The sequence below is a fragment of the Bufo bufo genome, chromosome 2 (genome assembly GCF_905171765.1).
Source record: "Bufo bufo chromosome 2, aBufBuf1.1, whole genome shotgun sequence".
Taxonomy (NCBI): Eukaryota; Metazoa; Chordata; class Amphibia; order Anura; family Bufonidae; genus Bufo; species Bufo bufo.
The window spans coordinates 511,968,449-511,989,929 of NC_053390.1; the positions used below are offsets into that span (position 1 = coordinate 511,968,449).

Sequence of the window (21,481 nt, forward strand, 5' to 3'; positions counted from 1 at the left end):
TCTGCATGACCTGTGTCTATTGAATTATAATGACAGCATTATGTCAGCCAACTTCGATGGATTTTTTGCAACTGTCGCGGTGCAGCACGACACCATTGACTATTGTTACAAAAAACGTTGAGTGACTTTTCAGGGATATGTCGCCATTGCCTTTTGCTACTAAAACGCCTCCCACTGATTTCAATAGGAAACACCAGTGCACTTGGGGGCATATTTTCAAGCAGCTGTTTTCAAAAACGCTTCAGAAGTGACATGTTTCTTCTTTGAAGCGTTTCAAATGCTGCATTTCCCATCCTGTTCATTGGGAATGGGGTAAATGCATTTTTGTGTATTAGGTACATATTTGGCAGCGTTAATCCCACCCAAAACGACTTGTTCTCACAGGCAGATTGGCTTCTGTTCTGACCTTTCCGCACAGGTATTGCACTGTTATATCCTGTTACATTTTCCACTGTCAATAAAGAACGCCTTAAAAAAAAAAAAGAAAAAAAGAAAAGAAAACGGCTTCACTAATGTGGGCGTGCGTGAAACCCTTCCCTGCAACGCCGAACGTAAAGCGCGACTGCCTTCCTTTGCCGTAATGAGTGCTGCGCGCGCGCTCCCGCGCCCATACGTCTTCCCTGATGTTTACCATCCAGTCCTCGTGAGCGCGCACGCCTCCCCCAGCCTTCCTTTCGTTCCGTTTGGCGTGTCCGTGCGCGGAACCACTGACAGCCCCCTCCTCGGTGCTCGCTCCCGGCTGTGGGGGTGAAGGCGAGATTGAATGAGAAGCTAGGACGCAGCGGCGCGGTGGCCTCCTCTCCTGCTAGAACAGCCCGGGCGTCTAGCCGTAGCTGTGACTGACGCAGTGCCCGGTGGAGGCCCCGGCGGTGTGAGCGTGTGCTGCTGCTGCTGCTGCTGTGTGTGTCGGGGAGCTGCTGGCTATGGAGGACAAGACGTTCACCAAGGAGCTGGACCAATGGATCGAGCAGCTGAACGACTGCAAGCAACTGAACGAGAGCCAAGTGCGCACCCTGTGCGAGAAGGTGAGCGGCCGCTTTCTCTGCGCCACTGCCCATTACAGTCCCTGATCAGTCCACACTGCCTATGTCTCAGCATGTGGGCACCATGATGCCAGTGTGGGCAGTGGGCCCGGGTTGTATTTGTGGGCTATGGGATTGAAATAGTAGAAATGTGCGGTTATTGGGGGTTCAACTACCAAAATCCCCCAAAAATCTGGCCCACTCCTGGTGTGAGTGGGTATAGGACTGTGCGCCTCCATTCTTGGGTCCTAGTAATTAGATATTATGTATCAGAACGTCTGTCCAAGCGTACGCGCTCCGCACTCGCTGGGCGTCGGGTGGTTTGGGAGGCAGACCCACTGTCCAGTATGCAGCGACGTCTGTCAGATCAGAGGACGGCGCAGAGACCTGATGTCTAATGGATCCACCCTCGCCCTCTTTAAATCTCGCCCCATTTCTTGGGTATAGTAGTCGTCTTATATATATTAATGCAAAGTGTCGACGCGCTAAGGTTACGGTCGCACCTGCGGAAAGTCCAACTCGTTTACGGTAGCTCTTCCACCTGCTGCTGAGGTCGTATCTGCACATAGCTGGTGGTGTGGATTTTAAGGGGTTATCCAATGTGTAAAAAATGCCCCCCAATGCCAGGACCTCTCATATAGGTTATACTTACCGACACCCGCGTAGCTCCTGCAGGCCCGCCGTTGGATTGGGGACAGCCAATAGCAGGCCGCGACAGGGAAGAGCTTCCCTAGTGTCACCCGCGATGCTAGGGAGGATTGTCCCCATTGCGGCCTGCTGCTGGATGTTTTGATCCGCGTGATGGGGAGATGCGGGGTAAGTAGTATAATCTATATAGGAGGGGGGCGGGGCATGTTTTACATGTTGGATAATCCCTTTAAATTTGCAGTATATCCATTTATTCAGCGGATTTCACCCTTTCCATTACAGACGGTGAAATGTGCAACAAGTAAGTCGCATTGACATGCTGAAATCCACACGATTCGGCGCTGTAGGTTTCAGCAAGATACAAGGTGGACCTCCCATGCGTGGCCATACTCTTAAAGGGCTCATGCACACGAACGTGTTTTTTTTCCGGACCCATTGAAATGAATGGTTCCGTATACAGTCCACAAAAAAAAAAAATGGAAGGTACTCCGTGTGCATTCAGTTTCTGTATGTCCGTATTTCTGTTCCTCAAAAAACGAGAGCATGTCCTATTATTGTCCGCATTAGGGGCCAGCTGTTCCGTTCCGCAAAATACGCAATGCACACAGACGTCATCCATATTTTTTGCAGATTCGTTTTTTGCGTACCGCAAAATACATATGGTCGTGTGCATTAGGGATCGACCGATTATCGGTTTTACCGATATTATCGGCCGATATTCAGGATTTTGACCTTTTATCGGCATCTATTTTGCCGATATTCCGATAACGTATTGGGAACACAGATCGCGCTGCTGTCAGCGCTCTGTGTTCCCTCAGCAGCACAGGGGAGAAGGAAGCCGTGTCTCCCTCCCCCTGTGCTGTGGCTGCCGCCAATGAGAGGAAGGAGGGCAAGAGAAGGGGAGGGGCTATGGCCACTGTGCCACCAATGAAGAGAAATCTCTCATTCATTCAAATTGAAGAGGAGGCGGGAGCTGGCTGCAGAATCACATAGCCGGCTCCCGACCTCTGAGCGGTAGCTGCAATCTGCGGTAGTTAACCCCTTAGGTGCCGTGGATCGCAGCTACCACTCAGAGGTCGGGAGCCGGCTATGTGATTCTGCAGCCAGCTCCCGCCTCCTGTATATGAATTAACTTGAGATTTCTCTTCATTGGTGGCGCAGTGCGCCCCCCAGTTTTAATCATTGGTGGTGCAGTGCGCCCCCCACCCCAGTATTAATCATTGGTGGCAGTGGCCACAGGATCCCCTGCTCCTCCGATCGGAGCCCCAGCTGTGTAATCCTGGGGCTCCGATCGGTTACCATGGCAGCCAGAACGCTATTGAAGCTCTGGCTGCCATGGTAAGCTCCATGCTGCTGTGTGCACAAAGCACAGAGCAGCAGGGACAGTGTGAGGTCCTATTCACCCTGATAGAGATCTATCAGGGTGAATAGGACAAGGGTTCTAGTCCCTAAGGGGGCTAAAAGTTAGTAAAAAAATAAAAACACCAAAATATTAAGTATAAATGAAAAAGAAAGATTTACAAAAAAAAAAAAACTACAAGTAACAATAAACATTAATTTTCAGCAGTTTTGTGTAGGAATTATTTTTTTTTTCTTCAAAAATGAAAATTCCCAGAATATCGGTATAAATTATCGGCTATCGGCCTGAAAGTTCACAAATTATCGGTATCGGCCCTAAAAAATCTATATCGGTCGATCCCTAGTGTGCATGAGCCCTAAGGCTGACACTTCAGTATTTGGTCAGTGATTTCCATCAGTTATGGCTCATGCACACGAACGCCCTGTGCAAATAGCGGTCTGCAATGCACACGCACCAGCCCTGTGGCCACCGTTAACTTGAACGGGTCCGCACCACTAAAAAATACAACATGTTCTATCTTTTGTGGTGCGGAGGCACGGTCTGAAATCTCAGTATAGAGCTTCCGATTCGTGCATCCACTCTGCACCACTACGGATCTTGAGGATTGTGGTGGACCAGTGAAGTCCGCAATACAGAAACGGGGCACACATGTACCCTCATTGTGAGCCAAAACATGGTGCGGGTCTGTCCATTATACCTGATCTCTGATGTTTCACTACGGGTTTTGACTGACAATAACTGAAGTGTGAACTCAGCCTAAGGCTTATTGCCCATGAACGTGTGCTGCCCGTTGCCATTTTGCAGTTCCGCAATACACAGGCACCGTTCCGTGTGCGTTCCGCATCACGGATGCGGATCCATTCACTTCAATGGGTCCGCAAATCTGGAGATGCGGAATGGAACCCTACGGAAGCACTAGGGAGTGCTTCAGTGGGGTTTCGTCCCGTACTTCCGTTCCGCAAAAAGATAGAACATGTCCTGTCTTTTTGCGGAACGGCCAGATCGCGGACCCATTAAGGCTACTTTCACACTCGCGTTTTGGTTTTCCGTTTGTGAGATCCGTTCAGGGCTCTCACAAGCGGTCAAAAACGGATCAGTTTTGCCCTAATGCATTCTGAATGGAAAAGGATCCGCTCAGTTTGCCTCCATTCCACTTTGGAGGCGGACACCAAAACGCTGCTTGCTGCGTTTTGGTGTCCGTCTGATTAAACTGAGCCAAACAGATCCGTCCTGGCACACAATGTAAGTCAATGGGGACGGATCCGTTTTCTGACACAATAGAAAACTGATTCGTCCTCCATTGACTTTCAATGGTGTTCAAGACGGATCCGTCTTGGCTATGTTACAGATAATACAAACTGATCCGTTCTGAACGGATGTAGACGGTTGTATTATCTGAACGGATCCGTCTGTGCAGATCCATGACGGATCCGCACAAAACGTGAGTGTGATGGTAGCCTAAAGTGAATGGATCTGCTGCGGCTGCTCCATGGTGGGTGTTCGTGCATTGCAGCCCGCAATTTGTGGGCCGCAGCATGGCTACGGGGCGCACATGTTTGTGTGTGCAAGAGACCTAAGCTGGATTTACAGTGTGTGATGGTGCAGATGATTATTAGGAAGGAAGTGTTCCTTCCTGACAATAGCCTGCTCCTAGTGGGGGTGAGAGCTGCATTTTCATGCTGTGATCACCTCCACAGTATGAGGACGAGCATTGACTGCTGCAATGGCTTGTCCCCATACACCTGCATTGTTACTGGGCAGCAGATGCCTGACCACACAGGACCATCTGCTGCCCAGATACAATGGTTGAGGTGTCCACATGAGACTGTCAGCTAATGAGGAAGCGTTCCGCTCATTCATTGGGTGATCTGTGGCACCTTTTATCAGGAACGGGCGTTCATTATTATTATTATTATTATTATTAAAGCGCCATTCATTCCATAGCGCTGTACATATGAGAAGAGGTATACATACATAATACAGACAATTGCACTAATCATAAACAAGATGAGTTACAAACTGGTACAGAAGGAGAGAAAGCCCTGCCCGTGAGGGCTTACAATCTACATGGTATGGGAGAAGGACACAGTAGGTGCGGGAGAATTTGGTCATGGCGGTATAGAGGCAGCAGGGTCACTGGTTGTAGGCTTTTCTGAAGAGGTGGGTTTTTAGGTTTCTTTTGAAGGATTCCACTGTAGGTGAGAGTCTATGTTGGGGTAGCGAGTTCCAGAGTATGGGGGATGCACGGGAGAAATCTTGGAGGCGATTGTGGGAATAGGTGATAAGAGAAGAAGGTCTTGTGAGGATCGGAGAGTGCGTGTGGGGGTGTATCTGAAAAGTAGCTCAGGTGTAGGGAGGGGACAGGTTATGGACGGCCTTGTATGTATTTGTTCATTCCCGACAATCTGGTCTTGTAAACCCAGCTTTAGGCTGGCCGTACACCATAGGTTGCTATTGGAAGGATGCAGTCTCTCCTCCATGTACACGCATACTTGACTTGGTTATCTCCTGAGGACAAGGTAATGGAGAGTTAGGAGGTCCCCATGGGCAGGAAGTACCATCCAAATCATTGACTGACTATGTCTAATGTGCATTTCCCGCTTAATCCCTTAGGGATTTAGGACGTACCGGTACACCATGTTTGCCGAGTCCTTAAGGACTCAGGACGTACCGGTACGTCCTAAGTTTAAAAGTAGATTGCGGCGGGGGTTAATATGAACAGGATGCCCGCTGAAATCATTCAGCGGGCATCCTGCCACAACGCCGGGGGGGTCATGTGACCCCCCCCCGTATCGGCGACTGCCTCAAACCGCAGGTTTCACTTCAGACCTGCAGTTTGCGCCTTTTACCTGCGGTTGCGGCGGGCGGTGCCATCGGGTCCCCTCGCGGCTGTGGGGGGGGGGGGGACCCGATGGCATGGAAGGCATCGCGCTGCCTTCCGGTGACGAGCCTGTGAGATCCAGCCCCCTGGATCTCACAGGCGGGAAGCTGTATGAGTAATACACACTGTATTACTCATACAGCCAATGCATTCCAATACATAAGTATTGGAATGCATTGTAAAGGATTAGACCCCCGAAAGTTCAAGTCCCAAAGTGGGACAAAAAAATAAAGTGAAAAAAAAGTTGAAAGTAAAAATAAACAAAAACGTCATTTTCCCCAAATAAAGTAAAATTTTTTTTTGTAAAATATAGGGGGGGAAAAAAGTATATATAAGTTATCGTCGCATCCGTATCGGCCGGCTCTATATACATATCACATGACCTAACACCTCAGATGAACACCGTAAAAAATAAAAACTGTACTAAATAAACCATTTTTTGTCACCTTGCATCACAAAAAGTGTAATAGCAGGCGATCAAAAAGTCATATACACCCCAAAATAGTGCTAAACTGTCATCTCATCCCGCAAAAATGAGACTCTACCTAAGATAATCGCCCAAAAGCTGAAAAAACTATGGCTCTCAGAATATGGAGACACTAAAACATGATTTATTTATTTTTGTTTCAAAAATGATGATATTGTGTAAAACTTACATAAATAAAAAAAGTATACATATTAGGTATCGCCGCATCCGTGACAACCTGCTCCATAAAAATATCACATGATCTAACCTGTCAGATGAATGTTGTAAATAACAATAAATAAAAACAGTGCCAAAACAGCTATTTCTTGTTATCTTGCCTCAAAAAGTGTAATCTAGAGCAACCAAAAATCATATGTACCCTAAACTAGTACCAACAATACTGCCCCCCTATCCCGTAGTTTCTAAAATGGGGTCACTTTTTTGAAGTTTCTACTCTAGGGGTGCATCAGGGGGGCTTCAAATGGGACATGGTGTCAAAAAAACCAGTCCAGCAAAATCTGAGGGGGGTAGTTTATAGAATGGGGTCATTTTTGGGTGGTTTCTATTATGTAAGCCTCGCAAAGTGACTTCAGACCTGAACTGGTCCCTAAAAATTGGGTTTTTGAAAATTTCTGTAAAATTTCAAGATTTGCTTCTAAACTTCTAAGCCTTGTAACATCCCCAAAAAATAAAATAACATTCCCAAAATGATCCAAACATGAAGTAGTCATATGGGGAATGTAAAGTAATAACTATTTTTTGAGGTATTACTATGCATTATAGAAGTAGAGAAATTGAAACTTGGAAATTAGCAATTTTTTACAAATTTCTGGTAAATTTGGTATTTTTTTTTAAATAAAAATTTATTTTTTTGACTTCATTTTACCAGTGTCATGAAGTACAATATGTGACGAAAAAACTATCTCCGAATGGCCTGGATAAGTCAAAGCGTTTTAAAGTTATCACCACTTAAAGTGACACTGGTCAGATTTGCAAAAAATGTCCGTAAGGTGAAATAAAGCCGAGTCCTTAAGGGGTTAAAGGAGTTGTGAAGCGATTTTAAATTGTTGACCTATCCTCAGGAGCTCATTTATCAGATCGGTGGGAGTCCAACACCCGAGACCCCCACAGATCCGCTGTGAGACGAATAAGCAGCACTCCATGCGATCTCTGCTTCCTGTTCGTTCCACTGCCAGTCATCTCCTGTGGAGCGGAGTAGGGAGATATATAGATATATATAGATATATATTTATTTATTTTTGAGCCGATTACCTGTGAAGTTTCCGGTCGATGACTTATACCGATATTCTGTGCATTTTCATTTTTGTTACAGCGTTCCCCACATAGGAGATATAAAAAAATATATATTTTAATAGTTTGGACTTTTTGGATGTGGTGATATGTTTTATTTATTGTTTTATATATTTTATATGTAAAATTGGGAGAGGGGCGCAGCGAATCTTGCAAACGGCGCTGGATTTCTGAAGAACCTAGGGCGGGTCAGAGGGGTGAAAGGGGAGGGGATTCATATGAATAGCGACCCTGGGCATCGGCTGCTTGAACACCTCCCCTGGGCACCTTCAGACCTAATTTGCATATTGAATTACAGTTTTTTGAAGAAAATAAGCGATGGACAGCTATATGGGGACTATAAGGCTGGGTTCACACTTGAGCGTTTTACAGCGCGTTCAAACGCGCTGTAAAACGCTCAACACATGAAAACCAATGCTTCCCTATGGCCCTGGTTCTCACTTGAGCGTTTTACAGCGCTGAAAAACGCGCTGTAAAACGCCCTACGCTCAAACAAGTACTTGAGCTTCTTTGGGGCGTTTTGACGCGCGTTTGTGGCCATAGGACATTGCAGTCAATCACACAAACGCGCGTCAAACGCGCGTTTACTATTGCAAAAAACGCTCGTCAAAAACGCGCGTTAAACGCGCATATCAAAGACGCTCAGGTCTGAACCCAGCCTTATGCTGATAATGGTGTTTAGTGTTCTATAATGGTCAGTTTAGGTGAAAGACTCCCTTTAATAGAAACATAGAATGTGTCGGCAGATAAGAACCATTTGGCCCATCTAGTCTGCCCAATATACTGAATACTATGGATAGCCCCTGGCCCTATCTTATATGAAAGATGGCCTTATGCCTATCCCATGCATGCTTAACCACCTCAGCCCCCAGTGCTTAAACACCCTGAAAGACCAGGCCACTTTTTACACTTCTGACCTACACTACTTTCACCGTTTATTGCTCGGTCATGCAACTTACCACCCAAATGAATTTTACCTCCTTTTCTTCTCACTAATAGAGCTTTCATTTGGTGGTATTTCATTGCTGCTGACATTTTTACTTTTTTTGTTATTAATCGAAATTTAACGATTTTTTTGCAAAAAAATGACATTTTTCACTTTCAGTTGTAAAATTTTGCAAAAAAAACGACATCCATATAGAAATTTTGCTCTAAATTTATAGTTCTACATGTCTTTGATAAAAAAAAAATGTTTGGGTAGAAAAAAAATGGTTTGGGTAAAAGTTATAGCGTTTACAAACTATGGTACAAAAATGTGAATTTCCGCTTTTTGAAGCAGCTCTGACTTTCTGAGCACCTGTCATGTTTCCTGAGGTTCTACAATGGCCAGACAGTACAAACACCCCACAAATGACCCCATTTCGGAAAGTACACACCCTAAGGTATTCGCTGATGGGCATAGTGAGTTCATAGAACTTTTTATTTTTTGTCACAAGTTAGCGGAAAATGATGATTTTTTTTTTTTTTTTTTTTTTCTTACAAAGTCTCATATTCCACTAACTTGTGACAAAAAATAAAAAGTTCTATGAACTCACTATGCCCATCAGCGAATACCTTGGGGTCTCTTCTTTCCAAAATGGGGTCACTTGTGGGGTAGTTATACTGCCCTGGCATTCTAGGGGCCCAAATGTGTGGTAAGGAGTTTGAAATCAAATTCAGTGAAAAATGACCTGTGAAATCCGAAAGGTGCTCTTTGGAATATGGGCCCCTTTGCCCACCTAGGCTGCAAAAAAGTGTCACACATCTGGTATCCCCGTACTCAGGAGAAGTTGAGGAATGTGTTTTGGGGTGTCATTTTACATATACCCATGCTGGGTGAGATAAATATCTTGGTCAAATGACAACTTTGTATAAAAAAATGGGAAAAGTTGTCTTTTGCCAAGATATTTCTCTCACCCAGCATGGGTATATATAAAATGACACCCCAAAACACATTCCCCACCTTCTCCTGAGTACGGAGATACCAGATGTGTGACACTTTTTTGCAGCCTAGGTGGGCAAAGGGGCCCATATTCCAAAGAGCACCTTTCGGATTTCACTCGTCATTTTTTACTGAATTTGATTTCAAACTCCTTACCACACATTTGGGCCCCTAGAATGCCAGGGCAGTATAACTACCCCACAAGTGACCCCATTTTGGAAAGAAGACACCCCAAGGTATTCCGTGAGGGGCATGGCGAGTTCCTAGAATTTTTTATTTTTTGTCACAAGTTAGTGGAAAATGATGATTTTTTTTTTTTTTTTTTTTTTCATACAAAGTCTCATATTCCACTAACTTGTGACAAAAAATAAAAACTTCCATGAACTCACTATGCCCATCAGCGAATACCTTGGGGTCTCTTCTTTCCAAAATGGGGTCACTTGTGGGGTAGTTATACTGCCCTGGCATTCTAGGGGCCCAAATGTGTGGTAAGGAGTTTGAAATCAAATTCAGTGAAAAATGACCTGTGAAATCCGAAAGGTGCTCTTTGGAATATGGGCCCCTTTGCCCACCTAGGCTGCAAAAAAGTGTCACACATCTGGTATCCCCGTACTCAGGAGAAGTTGAGGAATGTGTTTTGGGGTGTCATTTTACATATACCCATGCTGGGTGAGATAAATATCTTGGTCAAATGACAACTTTGTATAAAAAAATGGGAAAAGTTGTCTTTTGCCAAGATATTTCTCTCACCCAGCATGGGTATATATAAAATGACACCCCAAAACACATTCCCCACCTTCTCCTGAGTACGGAGATACCAGATGTGTGACACTTTTTTGCAGCCTAGGTGGGCAAAGGGGCCCATATTCCAAAGAGCACCTTTCGGATTTCACTCGTCATTTTTTACTGAATTTGATTTCAAACTCCTTACCACACATTTGGGCCCCTAGAATGCCAGGGCAGTATAACTACCCCACAAGTGACCCCATTTTGGAAAGAAGACACCCCAAGGTATTCCGTGAGGGGCATGGCGAGTTCCTAGAATTTTTTATTTTTTGTCACAAGTTAGTGGAAAATGATGATTTTTTTTTTTTTTTTTTTTTTCATACAAAGTCTCATATTCCACTAACTTGTGACAAAAAATAAAAACTTCCATGAACTCACTATGCCCATCAGCGAATACCTTGGGGTCTCTTCTTTCCAAAATGGGGTCACTTGTGGGGTAGTTATACTGCCCTGGCATTCTAGGGGCCCAAATGTGTGGTAAGGAGTTTGAAATCAAATTCAGTGAAAAATGACCTGTGAAATCCGAAAGGTGCTCTTTGGAATATGGGCCCCTTTGCCCACCTAGGCTGCAAAAAAGTGTCACACATCTGGTATCCCCGTACTCAGGAGAAGTTGAGGAATGTGTTTTGGGGTGTCATTTTACATATACCCATGCTGGGTGAGATAAATATCTTGGTCAAATGACAACTTTGTATAAAAAAATGGGAAAAGTTGTCTTTTGCCAAGATATTTCTCTCACCCAGCATGGGTATATATAAAATGACACCCCAAAACACATTCCCCACCTTCTCCTGAGTACGGAGATACCAGATGTGTGACACTTTTTTGCAGCCTAGGTGGGCAAAGGGGCCCATATTCCAAAGAGCACCTTTCGGATTTCACTCGTCATTTTTTACAGAATTTGATTTCAAACTCCTTACCACACATTTGGGCCCCTAGAATGCCAGGGCAGTATAACTACCCCACAAGTGACCCCATTTTGGAAAGAAGAGACCCCAAGGTATTCGCTGATGGGCATAGTGAGTTCATGGAATTTTTTTTTTTTTGTCACAAGTTAGTGGAATAGGAGACTTTGTATGAAAAAAAAAAAAAAAAAAAAAATCATCATTTTCCACTAACTTGTGACAAAAAATAAAAAATTCTAGGAACTTGCCATGCCCCTCACGGAATACCTTGGGGTGTCTTCTTTCCAAAATGGGGTCACTTGTGGGGTAGTTATACTGCCCTGGCATTTTCCAGGGGCCCTAATGTCTGGTAAGTAGGTAAATGACCTGTGAAATCTGAAAGGTGCTCTTTGGAATGTGGGCCCCTTTGCCCACCTAGGCTGCAAAAAAGTGTCACACATCTGGTATCTCCGTACTCAGGAGAAGGTGGGGAATGTGTTTTGGGGTGTCATTTTACATATACCCATGCTGGGTGAGAGAAATATCTTGGCAAAAGACAACTTTTCCCATTTTTTTTATACAAAGTTGGCATTTGACCAAGATATTTATCTCACCCAGCATGTGTATATGTAAAATGACACCCCAAAACATATTCCCCAACTTCTGCTGAATACGGAGATACCATATGTGTGACACTTTTTTGCAGCCTAGGTGGGCAAAGGGGCCCAAATTCCTTTTAGGAGGGCATTTTTAGACATTTGGATACCAGACTTCTTCTCACGCTTTGGGGCCCCTAAAATGCCAGGGCAGTATAAATACCCCACATGTGACCCCATTTTGGAAAGAAGACACCCCAAGGTATTCAATGAGGGGCATGGCGAGTTCATTGAAAAAAAAAAATTTTGGCACAAGTTAGCGGAAATTGATTTTTTGGATTTTGTTCTCACAAAGTCTCCCTTTCCGCTAACTTGGGACAAAAATTTCAATCTTTCATGGACTCAATATGCCCCTCAGCGAATACCTTGGGGTGTCTTCTTTCCAAAATGGTGTTATTTGTGGGGTGTTTGTACTGCCCTGGCATTTGAGGGTCTCCGCAATCATTACATGTATGCCCAGCATTAGGAGTTTCTGCTATTCTCCTTATATTGAGCATACAGGTAATGAGATTTTTTTTTTCCGTTCAGCCGCTGGGCTGAAAGAAAAAAATGAACAGCACAGATTTCTTCATTCGCATCGATCAATGTGGATGAAAAAATCTCTGCCAAAAAAAGAAAAAGGAGGGGAAAGGCGTCTGCCAGGACATAGGAGCTCCGCCCAACATCCATGCCCACTTAGCTCGTATGCCCTGGCAAACCCGATTTCTCCATTCACATCAATCGATGTGGATGAATAAATCATTGCCGGGATTTTTTTTTTTATATATACAAAGTGTTTGCCAAAGTATATGAACACCGCCACCTCCTCAGCTCATATGCCTCGGCAAACGTATCTTTTACTGCAGAGGAGAAATCTCGTCTTGCAGCGCCGCATACACCGACTTGCGTGTAATCTGACAGCAGCGCAATGCTTCTGTCCGAATGCACATCAGTGCTGCAGCTAGTCGATCGGTTGGTCCACCTGGAAGGTAAAAAAAAAAAAAAAAAAGAGAAAAAACCAGGCCGCAACACAATAATTTTATTAACTTTGGAAGAGAACATAGAAACTTTAACTTTTTGAACTGAACATTAACCTTTTTGCTTACTGGTGTTTTTTTTTTTTTTGTTTTTTTTTTACCTTTATAGAACAAACCTCTCCTTCCCCATGGGTCAATGTGCAAAGCGCAAATCGCCCAAAGATGTGGCGAAGTACGTTATGCACTTTGTCCCATGTGAAAGGAGACGTTTGCAGCAGCTGTGAGTGAATGGGCCCTAATAGCCCTGTGTGCCTGTCCTGGTGAGATGTGATCCCTATGCTAGGTGTACCTGTGTGTGGTACTTCCGGAAACACTCTCCTAAGCATAGGGCAGGGTGGTCAGGGCAGTCAGGACAGAAATAGCGGGTGTCACGCCTTATTCCACTCCTGCTACAGACACGACATCTTTTTCGGGGTGACGGTTGGATTGAGGTACCAGCAACGACATTGGGGAAATGTCGCTCGTGTAGACGGCTAACTACACTGGTGGATGGGGCCACGGAACCTTCTGGATACAGGAGGTTCTCGATGATCTCTTCCTGGAATTTGAGGAAGGATCGTGTTCTCCCAGCCTTACTGTAGAGAACAAAACTATTATACAGCGCCAATTGAATCAAATATACAGACACCTTCTTATACCAGCGTCTGGTTCTGCGGGAAACTAAATACGGAGACAACATCTGGTCATTGAAGTCCACCCCTCCCATGAGCAAATTATAGTCGTGGACTGAGAGGGGCTTTTCAATGACACGGGTTGCTCGCTCAATTTGGATTGTCGTGTCTGCGTGAATGGAGGAGAGCATGTAAACGTCACGCTTGTCTCTCCATTTCACCGCGAGCAGTTCTTCATTACACAAGGCAGCCCTCTCCCCCCTTGCAAGACGGGTGGTAACAAGCCGTTGGGGGAAGCCCCGGCGACTAGGTCGCACGGTGCCACAGGCGCAAATCCGTTCTAGAAACAAATGCCTAAAGAGGGCCACACTTGTGTAGAAATTGTCCACATAAAGATGGTACCCCTTGCCGAATAAGGGTGACACCAAGTCCCAGACTGTCTTCCCACTGCTCCCCAGGTAGTCAGGGCAACCGACCGGCTCCAGGGTCTGATCTTTTCCCTCATAGACACGAAATTTGTGGGTATAGCCTGTGGCCCTTTCACAGAGCTTATACAATTTGACCCCATACCGGGCACGCTTGCTTGGGATGTATTGTTTGAAGCCAAGGCGCCCGGTAAAATGTATTAGGGACTCGTCTATGCAGATGTTTTGCTCGGGGGTATACAAATCTGCAAATTTCTGGTTGAAATGGTCTATGAGGGGCCGAATTTTGTGGAGCCGGTCAAAAGCTGGGTGGCCTCTGGGACGGGAGGTGGTGTTGTCGCTAAAATGCAGAAAACGGAGGATGGTCTCAAATCGTGTCCTGGACATAGCAGCAGAGAACATGGGCATGTGATGAATTGGGTTCGTGGACCAATATGACCGCAATTCATGCTTTTTAGTTAGACCCATGTTGAGGAGAAGGCCCAGAAAAATTTTAATTTCGGAAACTTGGACTGGTTTCCACCGGAAAGGCTGGGCATAAAAGCTTCCCGGGTTTGCGGTTATAAATTGTGTGGCATACCGGTTTGTCTCTGCCACGACTAAGTCCAAGAGCTCCGCAGTCAAGAACAGCTCAAAAAATCCCAGGGCCGAACCGATTTGAGCCGTCTCAACCCGAACTCCAGACTGGGCGGTGAAAGGGGGAACTACAGGTGCGGCTGAAGTTGGTGACTGCCAATCAGGGTTTGCCAGCACCTCAGGGACTCTAGGGGCTCTACGGGCCTGTCTGTGCGGTGGCTGCGACGGGGTAACTACTGCACGTGCCACCGTACCAGCTTCAACTGCCCTTCTGGTGCTCGCTACTTCACCATGTTGTACGGCAGTGCTGGTACTAGGTCCAGGAAGGGCTGCGCTGCTGGTGTATGCCTCACCACGTGATCCGGCAGCGACAGCCCCACTCTGCTGCTCTTGAAGCGGATCCTGCGTAACCTGTGGTCTAGCGACACGGGGCCGGGTACGCCTGGTGCTATCAGGGACCTCAGCCTCCTCGTCCGAACTTTGGGTCAGAGAGCCACTGCTTTCCACAGGTTCATATTCTGACCCGCTAGATTCGTCAGATGAGGGTTCCCACTCCTCATCCGACTGGGTCAGAATCCTGTAGGCCTCTTCAGAAGAATACCCCCTGTTTGACATTTTGGACTACTAAATTTAGGGGTATTCCCTGAGACTACCCAAGAAAAAAAGCAAACCTGTCTTACAAAGGGGAGGCTAGCGAAGTACCGGAGGCCGCTGCGGTTGATAAAAAATATCAAAACTGATTTTTTTATCGCCGCAGTGCGTGTACAGTGAATGTGCAGTGATCAAAAAACAAAAAATTTTTTGTCACTGCGGCGGGGCGGGCGTGGGTGAACGCACGTGTGGGCGACCGATCAGGCCTGATCGGGCAAACACTGCGTTTTGGGTGGAGGGCGAGCTAAGGTGACACTAATACAAGTATAGATCTGACAGTGATCAGTTTTGATCACTTACAGATACTATAAAAGTACAAATGCTGATTAGCGATACGCTAATCAGCGAATAAAAGTGACTGCGGTGCAGTGGGCTGGGCGCTAACTGACGCTAACTACCTAACCAAGGGGCCTAAACTATCCCTAAAACCTAACAGCCAATACTAGTGGAAAAAAAAAAGTGACAGTTTACACTGATCACTTTTTTTCCTTTCACTAGTGATTGACAGGGGCGATCAAAGGGGTGATCAAAGGGTTAATTGGGGTGCAGGGGGGTGATCTGGGGCTAAGGTGTAGTGTTTGGTGTACTCACAGTTCAGTCTGCTCCTGTGCTGGATCCAACCGACGAAAAGGACCAGCACAGGAGCAGACAAGCCATATAACAGATCATATTTACTAATATGATCTGTTATATGGCTTGTGATTGGATTTTTTGAAAATCGCCAGCCTGCCAGCCAATGATCGTTGCTGGCAGGCTGGTGACGAAATTGTTCTTTAACTTTTGCCGGCCCGCGATGCGCATGCGCGGGCCGGCAATACCCGAAATCTCGCGTCTCGCGAGATGACGCACGGATGCGTCCAGGAGGAATGAATCAACCACCTTCCGGACGCATCCGTGCGTTAGGCGGTCGGGAGGTGGTTAAACCCCTTCACTGTATTTGCAGCTACCACTTCTGCAGGAAGGCTATTCCATGCACCCACTACTCTCTCAGTAAAGTAATACTTCCTGATATTACTTTTAAACCTTTGCCCCTCTAATTTAAAACTATGTCCTCTTGTAGCAGTTTTTCTTCTTTTAAATATTCTCTCCTCTTTTACCTTGTTGATTCCCTTTATGTATTTAAAAGTTTCTATCATATCCCCTCTGTCTCGTCTTTCTTCCAAGCTATACATGTTAAGGTCCTTTAATCTTTCCCGGTAAGTTTTATCCTGCAATCCATGTACTAGTTTAGTAGCTCTTCTCTGAACTCTCTCCAAAGTATCAATATCCTTCTGGGGATGAGGTCTCACTAGTGCTCTGTAGAGCGGCATAAGCACCTCCCTCTTTCTACTGGTAATTCCTCTCCCTATACACCCAAGCATTCTGCTAGCATTTGCTGCTGCTCTATGACATTGTCTGCCTACCTTTAAGTCTTCTGAAATAATCCCTTTCCTCAGATACTGAGGTTAGGACTGTATCACTGATTTTATATTCTGCTCTTGGGTTTTTACGCCCCAGGTGCATTATTTTGCACTTATCCACATTAAATTTTAGTTGCCAGATTTTTGACCATTCCTCTAGTTTTCCTAAATCCTTTTCCATTTGGTGTATCAGTAAAAAGACACACCTTACCATCGAGGCCTTCTGCAATTTCGCTGATAAAGATATTAAACAATATGGTTTCCAGAACAGATCCCTGAGGTACCCCACTGGTAACAAGACCTTGGTCTGAATATACTCCATTGACTACAACCCTTTGTTGTCTGTCCCTCAGCCACTGCCTAATCCATTCAACAATATGGGAGTCCAAGCCCAAAGACTGCAATGTATTGATAAGCCTTCTGTGTATGACAGTATCGAAAGCCTTACTGAAGTCTAGATAAGCGATGTCTACTGCACCTCCGCCATCTATTGTTTTAGTCACCCAATCAAAAAAATCTATAAGATTAGTTTGACATGATCTCCCTGAAGTAAACCCATGCTGTTTTTCATCTTTCAATCCATGGGATTTTAGATGTTCCACAATCCTCTCCTTAAGTATGGTTTCCATTAATTTCCCCACTATTGATGTCAGGCTTGCTGGCCTATAGTTGCCCGATTCCTCCCTACTACCTTTCTTGTGAATCGGCACAACATTTGCTAATTTCCAATCTTCTGGGACGACTCCTGTTGCCAGTGATTGGTTAAATAAATCTGTTAATGGTTTTGCTAGTTCACCGCTGAGCACTTTTAATAGCTTTGGGTGTATCCCATCAGGCCCCTGTGACTTAGGGCTCTTTCACACCTGCGTTATTGTCTTCCGGCATAGAGTTCCGTCGTCGGGGCTCTATGCCGGAAGAATCCTGATCAGGATTATCCTAATGCATTCTGAATGGAGAGAAATCCGTTCAGGATGCATCAGGATGTCTTCAGTTCCGGTACGGAACGTTTTTTGGCCGGAGAAAATACCGCAGCATGCTGCGCTTTTTGCTCCGGCCAAAAATCCGGAACACTTGCCGCAAGGCCGGATCCGGGATTAATGCCCATTGAAAGGCATTGATCCGGATCCGCCCTTAAGCTAAACGTCGTTTCGGCGCATTGCCGGAGCCGACATTTAGCTTTTTCAGAGTGGTTACCATGGCTGCCGGGACGCTAAAGTCCTGACAGCCATGGTAAGTGTAGTGGGGAGCGGGGGAGCAGTGTACTTGCCTTCCGTGCGGCTCCCCGGGCGCTCCAGAGTGACGTCAGGGCGCCCCAAGCGCATGGATCACGTGATCACATGGATCACGTCATCCATGCGCATGGGGCGCTCTGACGTCATTCTGGTGCGCCCCGGGAGCCGCACGGACTGTAAGTATACCGCTCCCTGCTCCTACTATGGCAACCAGGACTTTAATAGCGTCCTGGGTGCCATAGTAACACTGAAAGCATTTGGAAGACGGCTCCGTCTTCAAATGCTTTCAGTACACTTGCGTTGTTACGGATCCGGCAGGCACCTCCGGCAACGGAAGTGCATGCCGTATCCCAACAACGCAAGTGTGAAAGAGGCCTTATTTGTATTGATTTTAGACAGCTGACTTAGGACCTCTTCCTCTGTAAAGACACATGCATCAAAAGATTCATTAGTCTTCTTTCCTAACTGAGGTCCATTTCCTTCATTTTCCTTCGTAAAGACTGAACAGAACAGAAGTAATCATTGAGGCAGTCAGCTAGTTCTTTATCTTCCATATACCTTCCTTCTTTTGTTTTTAATTTTGTAATTCCTTGTTTTAGTTTCCTTTTTTCATTTATGTATCTGAAGAATGCCTTATCGCCTTTTTTCCCTGACTGAGCTAATTTCTCTTCTGCCTGTGCTTTAGAAGCTCTTATAACTTGTTTGGCCTCTCTCTGCCTAATCTTGTAAATTAGCCTGTCATCCTCGTTTTTTTTATTTTTATAATTCCTAAATGCTATCTTTTTGTTTTTAATGATTTTGGCCACTTCTGCTGAGTACCAGAGTTCTTTTTTTTTTTGCTTTTACTGACAAGCCTAATGCAATTTTCTGTTGCTTTCAATAGTGCCTCTTTTAAGTAGTCCCATTTCTCCTGGACTCCAATGAAACTGTTCCAATCTGATAGGGACTCGTATACCACTAATCTAGTTTTAGAAAAGTCAGTTTTTCTAAAAATCTAAAACTTTTGTTTTTGTGTGGTGTGACTCAGTCACTGTGCTTATAGTAAACCACACTGACTGGTGATCACTAGATCCCAAGCTTTCCCCTACAGTAATATCATATACCAAATTCCCATTTGTGAATACTAAATCTAAAATGGCCTCCTTCCGGGTTGGCTCCTCAACTACTTGCTGTAGAGATAATCCCAGTAGGGAATTTAGAATATCTGTACTCCTGGTAGAACTTGCTATTTTGGTTTTCCAGTTTACATCAGGAAGATTAAAGTCTCCCATAATGATAACTTCCCCCTTCAATGTCATTTTAGCTATTTCCTCAACTAGTAGATCATCTAATTATTTGACTTGGCTAGGTGGTCTATATATCACACCTACACGAGTTACCTTATGATTATCAAGCTGCAAGGTAACCCAAACTGACTCTAAATTGTTCTCGCTAACTTGTATCAAATTAGATCTTATGCTATCTTTCACATACAGGGCCACCCCTCCCCCTTCTTGCCTTCCCTGTCTTTCCTGTATAGAGAGAACCCTGGTATTGATATATCCCAGTCATTACTCCCCTTGAACCACGTCTCAGTAACAGCCACTACATCTATATTCTCAGATGCCATTATAGCCTCAAGTTCATTGATCTTATTCCCTAAACTGCGAGCATTTGTAGATAAGAATCTGAGCTTGTCATTTCTTAACCTTTGTGCTACTGGCATCTTCTGGCGTTGTTCCGGGGGGCAGTCGGACTGCTGGATTATCACTCTTTTGCCCCCCTTTCCTAGTTTAAATGCTCCTTAGCAAATACTTGGAACTGTTCACCGAGGACATTCGTTCCTTTGAGGGAAAGATGCAAACCATCTTTCTTGTACAGTGCTTTTCCAACAAGAGCTAACATGAGACACAAAGCCAAACCCTTGGTTCCGACACCATTCACCAAGCCATACATTGAATTCCTTAATGCGCATCTTCCTGTCATGCTGAAGGTTATGCACAGGCAAAACTGCAGAGAATGAAACAGTTGATGCAACCTCCCGTATATCCTTTCCAAGTGTGTGAAAAGCTTCTTTCACCTTTGAAACCTCATTGCAAGCCAGATCGTTTGTCCCCAGATGGACAATAACATCCACTTCCCTTTCCTGTTTTGCTTGCCTAACAATATTAAGGATCCGTCGTCTATCCCTGCTAGCGGTAGCACCAGGGAGACATCTTACAACACTATTCTCCTCAAACTTCACACCTCTTATGATGGAATCGCCCACCAACAGCTGCTTACTATCAGTCCTCACCTTCTCCTTTTTGTCTTTGGCTGCAGTCTTGCATACTTTAGGCATGGGAGATGATTGTTTCTCACCCACTGTGCTTGAGCCATCCGCCATATTGCTCTTGCACTCTGAAAGTGCTGCAAATGAATTATGGAGAGCCACAGACTGTGGGACATGTCTTCTATCCACAACTCTCAGTCTACCAGAACATGCAGTAACCCATCTTCCATTTCTAGGGGGCCTCTGTGGCAGTGGCATTGCAATGTTCTCAGTCTGAGTTTGCTTAATGGTTAATTTACAAATCTCATATTTCAAAAAGGTATTTCCTGTTGCATTATGGAGAGCTGTCTACAGATCAGACAGTATCCAAACCTTTGAAGAGTGGAACCTGAAATAAAAGCACAACAATTCCTGCACAGAACCAGGTCTGCCATTGCAAAGAGGGGGGGGGGGGGAATAAAAAATAAATAAATTTAAACAAACAAATCTTACTTGTTTAGATTGTATCCACCTCCAGATTACCTCCTGAGTATCTCCAATGCACTTGCAGTCCCGCACTTGATTAGACCAGCACTAGATTAGCAGCCTTGAAAAAGCAGCAAGCTATAATTAGCAAGCTAATGCAATGTTGCTATATATACACACCCTTCCACAAAGGCTCCTCCCCCAACAGAAAATTAACACCTTACCCGCCTATGCTCATTTGCAATCAGACAATAGAGATACTGTGTCTATTGGATATTTTTTTATTTTTTTTTACACTTTGTATTTAATAACCATTTACACCCCCCCCCCCTCTTAGGGGCTATAACCTGGGATCTTTTCATCCCTTGTCCTATTCACCTTGATAGATCTCTATCAGGGTGAATAGGACTTCACACTCTCCCTGCTGCCCTGTGCTTTGTGCACACAGCAGCAGGGAGATTACCATGGCAGCCAGGGCTTCAGTAGCGTCCTGGCTGCCATGGTGACCGATCGGAGCCCTGAGATTTCACTGCTAGGGCTCCAATCAGAAGCTGCCACTAGTGAGGAGGAGAGGAGGGGACCCTGTGGCCACTGCCACCAATATTTTAATACTGAGGGGGGGGGCGCACTGTGCCACCAATGATTAACGTTTAATACAGGAGGTCGGTGTGTTGACGCAGAATCACATAGCCGGCACCCTGCCCCTGATAGGGAGCTGCGATCAGCGGCAGCTTAAACCCCTCTGGTGTGTGGCATCTGAGGGGTTAACTGCCGCTGATCGCAGCTTCCTGTCTTATAGTCTGGGCACCTCCTCCTGTATTTGTATTAGACGTTGTTTATAATTAATGGCGCAGTGCGCCCATCCCTCCTCCTCCCGTCTCTCCTCATTGGCAGCGCGGCACAGGGGGGATGGAGAGAG

At 45.3% G+C, this 21,481-nt stretch overlaps 1 protein-coding gene across 1 annotated transcript in view; it reads left to right on the forward strand.

The window, feature by feature from the left end:
• The first annotated feature begins 629 nt into the window (after window positions 1–629).
• The window catches only part of PPP2CB (protein phosphatase 2 catalytic subunit beta), a 57,851-nt gene continuing 36,999 nt past the window's right edge, over window positions 630–21,481 (forward strand). Inside the window, exon 1 of the mRNA XM_040417881.1 lies at window positions 630–1,025. Within this exon, the coding sequence (XP_040273815.1) occupies window positions 924–1,025 (102 nt within the window). The 5' untranslated portion in view covers window positions 630–923. The remainder of the gene's footprint in view (window positions 1,026–21,481) is intronic.